Source organism: Scomber scombrus, chromosome 11, assembly GCF_963691925.1.
Source record: "Scomber scombrus chromosome 11, fScoSco1.1, whole genome shotgun sequence".
Classification (NCBI taxonomy): domain Eukaryota; kingdom Metazoa; phylum Chordata; class Actinopteri; order Scombriformes; family Scombridae; genus Scomber; species Scomber scombrus.
Window position 1 is genome coordinate 16991991 of NC_084980.1, and position 11746 is coordinate 17003736.

Below are 11746 nucleotides of genomic sequence, written 5' to 3' on the forward strand. Positions count from 1 at the left end.
TGTTTGCTGATAATGTAGCCAAGAGGAGGCATATAAAGGTTGAAAAGAAGAGGACCCAGGATGGAGCCCTGGAGGACCCCACACACTAGTTTGTATTTGTTGCAGTTGAAGTCTCCAAGTGTGACAATGAATGTTTATGCAAGTAGGATTTAAACCATGCCAGACAGACCCAGCCTCTCAGCCTTTCCAGCAGGATGATCCATGGCCTGTTTCAAGCTTCTTTTGTTTTTCTGGAGGGTGTTTTTGAAAATGTCCCGGTCAATGTGCAGTGTTGACGTTCTCCACCTCCTCTCAGCTTTTTGGCAGTCTTTTTTGAGCTGCTTTATGATCTCAGCATTTCTCTGCAGGGCTCAACACTTGTTAGAGATTTTTTTAGATCTTAGTGTTGCAGTATCAATACTGCACCACTAAGATCTAGGGAATTAAGGCGAACGGCTAGGCCATCACAACTTCTGCTCTCAGATGAAGGCAACAAGGAGGACTTTGGGTTAAGGGAGTGTGTTTGAAAAGATTTGCAGTGATGTTTCCCAGAAGTATCATTTCTTCACATGCCTACTGATGATAGCCCGATCAGCAGCTACGAGTACACTGAAGAAAACACAGTAATAGTCCAACAGTGCAACATCATCACCTTACTCTGACATCAGAAATGACAAGGTCAAGTATGTGTACATGAGTTGGTGCCATAACATATTGGGTAAAGTCAAACGATTGCAATTATTAAAACAGACTGCGGTAGATGCTGTGGAATTATTAGTGTGAATGTTGATATTACCAGAAATAATTTGGTCTAGTCAATACAGATATTTGACAGCAGAGCTGCAAAATCACTCCAGATTTCAGAGTTGTATTTAGGTGGTCGATACATTATCAGAAGCAGGACTGACATGTCATACTGTAGACTGGCAAGATATTCAAAACTGTGGTAGTATCCAAGTGACACCTGCAGACAGTTTAAAGACAAAGAAGCTTATTATTTTTATAGGTATCATTATGTATGTTAATCAATACTGCACCTGCAGCACTCACACTCCAGGATCAATCAATTATATAACACAAACGCCTTTTTAAGAGTAAAGAAATAAAATAAATAAAAAAATAAACAAAACTTGTAGGTACGAAGCCATGAAGTCTTAAACATGGTGTTTGAGCCACTACATATTCAAACACTCAACACAAATATTAAAACCTACACATGAGCGTATGAGAGCGTGTGAAGTCATTTGTAACTGACGTCATTAATTGATCAGAGCTCGAGCACAGTGGAGAAGCCTCCTGCTTCTTCTTACACTCACATACAGGAGTGTGATGCGCTCTCTGGTGCCTTGAAGCCGCTGCCCCTCTGACCGCTCCTGTGAGGGGAGCGCACATTTGTCAGACTTCTTTTAGTGCGACCAATTGACAGTGCTGGACAGGTTGACAAGTAATTTGGGAAACTTACTCTTACCTTAATTGGATCAAGCATAACATCAGGGGACGCGGGTTCCCGAAGTTATTCAGTATTTATTGGCCGAGGTAAGGACATTTTATTTTTCATTTGTTAAAATGTATAAGACCACGTTGTTCTGTATGTAATTTACTGTAAGTTATATTGAATCAGGGGTGACAATGGAGTGAAATATGTGGCACAAAATCTGCATACACAGCAGTACAGGCAGCTAATTGGGACAGAAACTACCATACAGTACATGGCTATAAGTTTAAAGAGGCTGTAAAAGCAAATGCTGACTGATAAGCTATTTGTACAATATGATGTTATTGGATGCTGATCACGCGACGAGGATTTGCCCAGATACGCACAGCTGGATCATGTAGACCTAGTGGTCACTGCTTTGTTTTTGTTTTGTGTTTTCCTTTAAATGTCTGACAACTCGTGCATGATAAGACATTAAAAGAGGAGAGTTTTGGATACTTGTTAAAAGCACAATGCATGGCACAAAACGTACGACTGGAATCTGCTCCTAAAATGATTGACAGCTCATTGGATTAACACTGAATCTAATTATTAATGTTTCGTCATACTGTAAAGGGTTTGCTTACATCAATAATGTTTGTACAGTTATGCTTGCTTAATGTATTCGACCGCGAATTATTTGAGCAAAATCACGATCCTTTTAAATTCACTTTCTAGTGATAACTTAAGAATCTGACAGTGGAATGTATTAGCTACACATCGCACCACACCTCTTATGCTTCATCTTTTATGCTGAGGTGAAGCATGAGAGGTGTTTTTGATATCGGATGGTGTCGGTTTTTTGTGGAAGCAGGCTATGAGACGCACGTCTGTCTGATCTGACCCGTGTCCTACTGCCCCTCACAGAACAAAGCTGTATGATGTAGAACAGACGCAAAGTAGTCGCCTGTCTTTAGCTTTCTACGCGTGTTCGTGTTATTGTTATTATGTTTTATTCCAAAACAATGATGTGTAGCCTACCATATGCCTTCGTTTCCTTGGAAGTATAAAGCGTGCGTAACAGTGCGTGAGTTTTCCTGTTTTACGCACATAGTGAGTCGTGTTTTTTTCTTTCAAAGGATTACCTAAAATTACAACTGAGCGGCCAGTTTGAGGACTCTTAAGATTATGCTCTGGAACGTGCGACGTGGATCAAATATTTAGTATAAGTCTTCACACTTACAAACCTACAGTGCTGCATGCATTTTGAAATAAACTAGGGCCCCATAGCCACCACAGCTATATCAACTTTTATTGTTATTTTTCGCCTACGAAATAAGAAAAAAAATAATTGTGAAATGCTCATACTTTGTGCTATTTCTGTAAAATCTGAGATAGATTTTACAGAAATAGACTGTTTGGCTGTAGCCACACTTACAGTACTGATTATTCTACAGATAGTTGAAGTCAGAAGTGCTTTTTGTTGTAGGTGGACACAAATATTCCAATTTCCCCCGAACCCCTGCTGCTCTGTTCCAGTATCACTCTTTTTCTCACATTGTCACATGCAACCATGAATGGTTTCCTTTCTGACAAGACCTGCATACAGGATGTGTAGCTCTGCAGCCAATAGCTGAACAGGATTAGGACAGATAATGTAGAGGCTTCAGAAGAGGGGTGAGCATACATTGTGCTCGGTTCCACTGAATCCTTTTACTTTATCCCATCTATTTTAAAATGAGGAAACAAAAGACTTGAAGTGTCTGTCAAAGTTGTACATACATACATACATACATACATACACACACACACACACACACACACACACACACACACACACACACACACACACACACACACACGCACGCACACGCACGCACACACACACACACACACACACACACACACACACACACACACACACACACACACACACACACACACATTGAACTACATCACAATGTGTAGACATATGTTAGGGAAGTTTAAGTTGTGTTTAACAGAATGATGCATTTAATGAATGCATTATGTATCATGAATGTGGGAATACTGGACTTTTTCATAGTGCAAGTTAGATTTGGCTCCAGTAATTATTTCAGTGACCGTCTATCCACAGGAATAGCACATTAGGATGCATTTGAGGTGCATTTCTCTGTCACCTATTATTAAACCACTGTTTATTGACCCCTCATGTCATCTAGTGATCCATGGCTCTCAGTCACTACCTGTCTTTAGCTGCTGAAGCAGAATGAAAACATGTGAAAACCAAATCTTGATTATGTCAACACATGTCTAAAGGCAGGTTAATGTAATAAGTCGATGTCTTTTGTACATCACATTTTAGTTTGGGGATATGGAAAAGGTTAATGCAATCAAACAAAGTACATTCAATTACATGACTACCCTCTTACAGCCAGCAACCTTTACAGTACAGTGGCACTCATTGTTGTCTGCCACAATTTGGTTTTTTTTTTATTAACCCAAATCTGAAATGTTCAAATCCTACATGTTTGGTTTTAAATACACAGATTAAAAGCTAATATATTATCACTCACACAAATGCCTAACATTGCTCATTAAACACTTGGATCTGTTTTCAGATGGGGCTGTTAGATGAAGACATTGTGTTCCATTCAAACATTCCTGTGCCATTGGATATAACAGTGGCTGTGGTCTACTCTGTTTTTGGTGAGTAAAGTCTACTGCAATTCAGACCATTTTATCCCATTTGTATCTATTAACAGACCAATAAAGAGTTAATAACACTGTCAATGAGTTTTCTACAAGTTCTGCTCGAGCTGAAATGAGTAGCAGCATGAAGCAATACAGCACACTGTGCAGCCTTGCACGCCTGTTTACTTTTGTCTCTCTGATTGTGTTACTAAATTATATACATTCCACTTCCACCTAAACAAAATACCTATAGCATCTGTCTATATTTACCATATATATGCATAATCTATATATTTGTATGTGTAAGTCCATTTTTGCACCGAGACAGGCACAGATTAATGTACATTTGTGATACAGACCCAGTGAGACAGCCGGTGCTGCAGCTGCTCATGTATTATCTGTGCCTCTGACATGACAACATAAGGGCTTTCTGATAATGAATTCCATGGCAGGGCCATGCACTGAAAAATGCCCAAGTTAACTTTCATCTCAGTCTTTGATCTTGGCAACATTACTAGAGAATTCTTACATTAGGCTAAATGCAGTCATATTGAACACCTAGTGAAACTGAAACTAAAAAGGCACACTTGTATTATGAGATTATTTATTTTTAAATTTGTAATTTTATATTTAAAGTAGATTATTTTTAGATTTTCCCATTGTTTTTGGCGGGAGTACACTTTTACTAAGGATGTGGCTTTAAGTGGGTGTTCAACATGATGCAGTTGTATGTCAATATCAGTGTGCTGCTGTTGTTCTGTACATGTCTGTAAAAGGGGAAATAACATGCTTTTTGTGATTTTCTGTCAATTACATACTATTATAATGTTGGATGTTTATGTCTTTGTCAAAACTTGAGGTGAGCATATGTAAAAATGCTCCCTGAAACTCAAAAGCCCAGATTTCAGCCTGCACTGAATATTATATTTGAAAAGTTACTGCTACATCCCTATCAAACTGATAACAGATCAAATGATGGTTGGTTCAGTAGTCTTTATTGTGAAGAATGTTCCATTTATTTATTTATTGTGAGAAGTTGCCATTTCAAGTAAAGAAGAACAAAAAGAAGTTACATTTTATTACTACCGTTTATATAGCCTCTGGAACCTATCAGATGCTGGTCAGAACAGAGTGGACTAATTGGGAGGGGGGGGGCAAAGAGACAGGAGCTAAAACATCCTGTTTCAGACAAAGGCTGAACTAAGGGGTTACATAAAGAGGCAGTATAGGTTTCTAAACTGTAAATCATGCAAATATATAATCGTAAAATGTCAAAATAAAAATATGGACCTGGAAATGTGCAAATTACGGCCCCTTCAAACTTTAGAAAGTTTAACTAAACTGTTTCTGTGTTACCTCTGAACAAACTAGTAGGGTCACTTGGGATGACACTGTTAGTTCAAACTGAGCATTTCTGGTTGAATACATACTAAATAATTCAAAAAGTATTTAGTGTATTTTTTTATTATTATGCAATTGTCAAACATTTCACCATCCACTTTTCCGCCCCTGCGGGACACTAACACCATCTAGGACATTTAAAGACTTCTATTACTATGAAAAGATACATAACTATGTACATGTGGTATATGTATTAATAGATTAGCCTCTCATCATTTCAGACATTTCAAAATGAATGCAAATGCACAACCCAGTATGCAACTGACACCTTTAAAGATAAGGTAAACCTTCAAAGCAATTTGGCAGTTTAAAGTAATAAATAATTGAAAACTTTGTCCAAATTCACTACAGGGGTTTCAAAAGCTGTTAGAAAACACCTATTCTTGAAAGAGATCCTTACCTTTACTTGAATAAGATTTTTTTTCATAAGCTCCTGATGTGTAGGCCTTGTATGAATCACTCTGATTCCAGCGCTATGATGTATGACGAATTCCTCATATTAAGTGAGAAAGTGTGGAGCATAGAAACAGGTGTTAACATGAACCTGTGGATGAATTGATTTTACATCCATGCCTTCAGGAGCGGAATGTCGAATGCATTCATGCTACCAGATTGACTAAGCTGCTATTTTTTCTGCAGAATGTTGATTCAGTATGTCAACTCGGCCCTTAGATATATCATTAGACTGAAACTATTGTCTATTTACAGCCAAATCTACTACATAAAACTAAAAACCAAGACAAATTGTAAACCAAACTGCAGTACTCCTGCTGCTTTGTAGCTTGTTTGAAGTCTACCAGAAAAACAGATATATAACAGATATTTACACTTATAGGAATACCTGGGCAGCCTGATTATGTAGATATTGTGGCTGAGAAAAATGAACCATTTTCTGACACTTGCCCCTCAGTTTTTTTGTGGCTCACAATGAGGACACACTCACAGCCAGGTTGTTCTGTTTTTCCTGCAGGAGTATGCTCACTGTTTGGCAATAGCATGTTGCTGTATGTCTCCTACAAGAAAAAGCATCTCCTCAAGCCTGCAGAGTACTTCATCATCAACCTAGCTGTTAGTGACTTGGGCCTGACGCTGTCCCTCTACCCTATGGCGATAACTTCAAGCTTCTACCACAGGTATGAATGCAGAGAAATGCAGACAAAGTGATTGTTGCCACCACCAGAGAATGGAATACTTTGATGTGAAGCACATGAGCTATAGAGAATATTGTTTATAGGTATTGCTTTTATATCAGACTCCCTTCATATTTCATGGTTCATTTGACTATATGATTGGTTAGCGGTACGACTGCCTGTGAGTTCAGAAATATGGAGTGTCATGCTCATGCTCTTCTTCTCTTTTCCCTTTCTCACCTTCTCCCTCATTGATCTTCCTTTTCCTCTGTCTTACATTGCACTCTATTTCTCTTTCTCTCACCCCTTTGGCCTCCTACGCAGGTGGCTATATGGGAAAACAGTGTGCTCCATATACGCTTTTTGTGGCATGTTGTTTGGCATCTGCAGTCTGACCACTCTAACCCTGCTAAGCATGGTGTGCTTTGTGAAAGTATGTTATCCACTCTATGGTAAGTCCTCAAAAGTAGCTATTTTTGCCCAATGACATGACACAGGATTAGCCAACACATCCCTAAGTGGCTGATTGTTGATTTATCTGTGGGAGGAAACGTAATGATAATCCCCCCTGTGAAGCACTGCACATTAGCCTTTCTTTGATGACTGACAAGTCCAAAAGCTACACTCAATAAGCATTACTTGTGATGTTGGTTAATGCAGTGCAACAGGGCCTTCTATTTGACCGTAGGAAATAGTGTTTTCCCAGGCAGCATCACTATCTTCTCATGACTTGCTCCCTTAGTTAAGTCAGAAGAAATTAACTACTAGTTGGCTGAACTCTTCCTTCAGCTGAACAGGTTAAAGGTGCCTTTAAACACAATTACTTAAAAAAACTAATGGAAAGAAAAAACTTAAGTTACTTAATCAATCAAAAGTCTGACTTTGAAATGTGAACAAAACATGTTCTCTTTGACTGCATTATTAGCATATGTCTCACAGTGGTATATTACCCCTTGCATATTTACAGAGGCACTGATTTCATTGTAATTGGCTAATAGCCAGGATATATGCATATATTATTGTGCTGTTACTCGCCATTCAATCACTTCTGTTATCCTCAGAAGCCTTATCACTCACATAATGCTGCTGGCTAACTATGTGAGGCTTTACCTGGCAGAGAGAATCATAAGGCATCACAATTATCAGCCTACACGTATACTTGTCCTCGGTTCCGTTAGCATCCTAACAGTTTATAAATACAACTGCTAAGCTGTCTCTCACCATGAAAAAAAGAGATCCTGGTACTAGTCTTAGTATCTACAGGAACAAAACTCTGAGCAAAAACACACCAGGCATGCTCCACATGCCTGTGGTTAGAACATGATTAGACTGTATTTGAAAACCCTGGAGACTTCCATTTCCACTTTACAACAAAGAGCCTTCTTTGTGGGCTGATGCATCAGGTCAGTATCTTGAAAAATGACCAGATTCTCACCAACTTCGTCCCTGAGGAAAAATGGCCCAAAGCTGGAAATGCGGTTAAAGGAAGAATCCATATTCCTGCAAGACACCTATTCAAAGACCATCTTTCCTGGAGTATTAAGGTATATACATGTATGGCATGCTTGCTGCCCATGAAGCCACTGGTAACAACCCACCTCCATCTGGAATTGTATGCAATTTGACCACAAACACACTTCTATGTGACACCAATCATTATAGGTCAACTAAGAAAGCGTATAACCTTCGGTAGTGTGAACTGTTAACACTTGTAGTAAACACTGAAGACTGAATGGGGTCTCCAACAAACCAATACTGAAACCCTTTCTTTCATGACTTGAGTGACATCATGCACTGGTAAGGTTGGATAATGTGGCCATGAAGGCCATCAACAAGGGGAGTGCTTCCTTCAGTTATTCAAGCTCGTACACCAATACATCTCTTCTGTGTGACTAAGACCAGTGTATTTGTTATCCAGTGGTGGTGTCCCTGAGGGAGAAGGGAGAACTCAGGAGAATCATTCAACCCTTCATTCTGCCTTGGCGGATGGTAGCAGCCAGCCACTCATTGCATAATGGAGTAAGTGCTTCTGAGAATATGTGTTGGGGAACATGCTCACAGTGAGACACTTGTGACAGTGAGAACTAAGGTTATTTGAGTAACCTAAAGACTTCCATCATTTAATTTATTGTATTATTAAAATTGGTCAGCAAATCAAAAATATAATAATTTTGCACAGAATCTTTCAGTAAGGAACTGCATCGATAATGACATATTAGCTTCATCCATTTTTACAGGAAACAGGTTTAACTCTATTCATGGCCGTCTGCTCATTGCCTGTGCATGGATCTATGCCCTCTTGTTTGCCTGCTCCCCACTGGCCCACTGGGGGGAATACGGGCCGGAGCCTTATGGCACCGCCTGTTGCATTGACTGGCGCCTGTCCAATCAGCACACCACAGCGCGTTCCTACACTGTGGCACTATTCATCTTCTGCTACATCCTTCCATGCTGTGTTATCGTAGCATCCTATACAGGAATTCTGGTCACAGTGCATGCATCCCGCAAGACTATGGAGCAGCATGCATCAAGACAGACACAAATGAGCAGCATCCAGACAATAATTGTCAAGGTGAGAGGAAATGCATTAAAACAGCACGTTACTTCCATCATGCTATGATGAATTTAATTCAATATTCCAGGAATATAAGATTAATAGTTTTTGCTAAGATATTCAAAAAAGAGAGATATTAGATACAATTGGGCTCATACTTAGGGTCACGAAACACTGACTTTGAAATAACAAGCTCCAAGAACAATATTTTAAGTACAACTGGAAACAACAGTTAAGAAGGACGTTTGTGAGCTTTGCTTTAGTGCTTTAGCAATTTCATTGAGTCTCTTTTCACCTCTACATACTTATTGCCCTCATCATTACTGTGTCTCCATATAATCATACCACGAGTGTATTAACAATCCACTTGCACTCTTTATATACAGGATGTACACACAGAGACAAAATTAATGCTACACCTGAGACTTCATTAAATAATATGGATATACAGATAATGCATGTGGTGGTGATGGTGGTGTGGGATTCAGGGGTAAAATTTCAAATTGCCACCTTAGAGTGAAGAATCCCCCTGGAGAGTTTTTCCACTCTCCAATTTGTTAAAGAAATTGGCAGTGACCTCAATAGATCCTCCAGTGATGCAGCTTCTCATTAGCAGGAATTGGCTAGGGTTGTACTGTAATGGATGAGAAGCTACCGCTGCCTCTGCTGATAAATTGTCATCATCTTATATCCATCTTCATAAGAATACCTCAGGAAAAAAAAGTCTCACCAAAACGCCTTTTTGCCCATGTGGCATCTGAATGATATTGGTCTACAAAGATGTTAAGATAGATGCACACATTCACACCATTACATCAGTTTGAATTCTGTCACATAAAGGATAATTATGACGATATTCAGTATTTTTTGTCACCAAATCCTATTAGAAGACCATATTAATTAATTGATCCTATTAGAAAGTATTGTATGTGTAGCCAAAACCTAATATAGCTTGTTTTGTGCCATAGAGCTCCACTGTATTCATGATCTGTTTTTAAAGACTTTTTAAAAATAGAAACAAATGGGGCCACAGACAGGCCAATTATTGGTAGTGTTTATCTTTTCATGAGAAATATAAAATTACAGCAGACTCCAAAGCACCAAAAACTTGTAATTTATTGAAAAGTGTGAATTTTTAAGACTCTATCAATTACAAATTCCTCTTCTGTGCTCTTTTGCCTTCAAGCTAAGTGTGGCTGTCTGCATTGGTTTCTTTGCGGCATGGAGTCCATACGCTGTCGTGTCCATGTGGGCTGCCTTTGGACGCATTGAGAACATCCCTCCTCTGGCATTCGCCATGCCGGCCATGTTTGCCAAGTCCTCCACCATCTACAACCCAATTATCTACCTAATGCTAAGGCCGAACTTCCGCAGGGTAATGCGCAGTGACCTGGGTACGCTATGCCACGCCTGTCTGAAGGGCTGCATCTGTTCCCAGGGCCCGGTAAAGTGCTGCTTTAAGCCAAAGATCAGGGTGAGACTTTGCGCAATCCACAGACAGACAAACCAATTCCCTTCATCCAACTCCTCTGCTCAACCTCCTATGGTGGCATTAAAGGATCATAGCTGTGAGAAGTGCAAGGATGCCTTTGAATGTTATAGACACTACCCTCAAATGTGTGGCGTCTCTAACCCTGTCACCAATGTAGGTTCGTCCAAGGATCAAGATGTTCAAGTTACCAAAACAAATAAGCAAAAGCTTCAAAGTGTGTGTCATAAGAAGCCTATGCTGGCCACCATGTGTGCAAAAGGGACCTCAGAAATAGACAACCTCCATATTAATTTAGAGATGGTTCCAGGGCAGGCGAAAGTGGCTTGGCCTTGATATTTTTTTTCTCAATTTATAATGTTTACAGAATATTTTTCAGGTTATGTTCTTATAAGATGTGAAATTATTTAATTTATACTTTCAGGAAATCTTTTTCAGGAATGTAACATATGCTCCTTAAATGTTTTGGCAACAGCCATAACATAGTTTACTGTTTAAAAAAAAAAGAAGCCCACTGTGCATTGCTTTGCCTGGAATTACTTTTAGGTTTCCACACTTAGAGATTAAATGCAGACAGCTTTAATTTGAAGGATATTTTCATTTTGATACATTTTTGAATGAATAATCACACATTCCTATGTTGCCACAACCAATTAATTTCCTACCTGAAGCACTCTGTAGCAGACTTTTAAGCCCTGACTTAGATTCAGATACCTTCTAAAAGTTTTAAAACCCCTTGCTGCATTTTGAAATTCTGCAGCCTAATAAATAATGTGTTTATACGTGCATCAGCAATGGTTCCAGTTGTCTCATGTTAGCTGATCTCTAGACATTTCCCATTTTGACAGTGACAACTACAGAACCGCGATTCGTTTATGTCTATTATGTTATATTTCAACTATTAATCCAAAATGGCTAACATAACCCTCGAATTAAAGCTGACATTCTGCACTGTCAATACTGTTCAAATACATGTTGACCTTACTAAGTGCTTGATCTTCCTCTATCTTTAGAAAGAGATATGAAGGTCTGCACACTGTAGCTTGCTTAGATATAGTTTAATGAGACATCCACTACATCTACTACACTTTTGGATATTATTTTTT

The 11746-nt window shown here is 39.1% G+C and overlaps 1 protein-coding gene across 1 annotated transcript; it reads left to right on the top strand.

The window, feature by feature from the left end:
- Positions 1-3993: 3993 nt before the first annotated feature.
- opn7a (opsin 7, group member a) lies at positions 3994-10976 on the top strand. Its single transcript, XM_062429499.1, has 5 exons — positions 3994-4081; positions 6438-6600; positions 6922-7049; positions 8835-9169; positions 10338-10976. Exons 1-5 carry the CDS (start codon positions 3994-3996, stop codon positions 10974-10976), a joined length of 1353 nt encoding a protein of 450 aa, XP_062285483.1.
- Positions 10977-11746: the final 770 nt, after the last annotated feature.

What these genes read in the sequence shown, in the direction of transcription:
- opn7a (XM_062429499.1), top strand. Translation starts at nt 3,994, where the DNA reads ATGGGGCTGTTAGATGAAGACATTGTGTTCCATTCAAACATTCCTGTG. An exon ending in TGTGGTCTACTCTGTTTTTG is followed by an intron (nt 4,082 to 6,437) that starts GTGAGTAAAGTC and finishes TTTTTCCTGCAG; the next exon opens with GAGTATGCTCACTGTTTGGC. An exon ending in ACTTCAAGCTTCTACCACAG is followed by an intron (nt 6,601 to 6,921) that starts GTATGAATGCAG and finishes CCTCCTACGCAG; the next exon opens with GTGGCTATATGGGAAAACAG.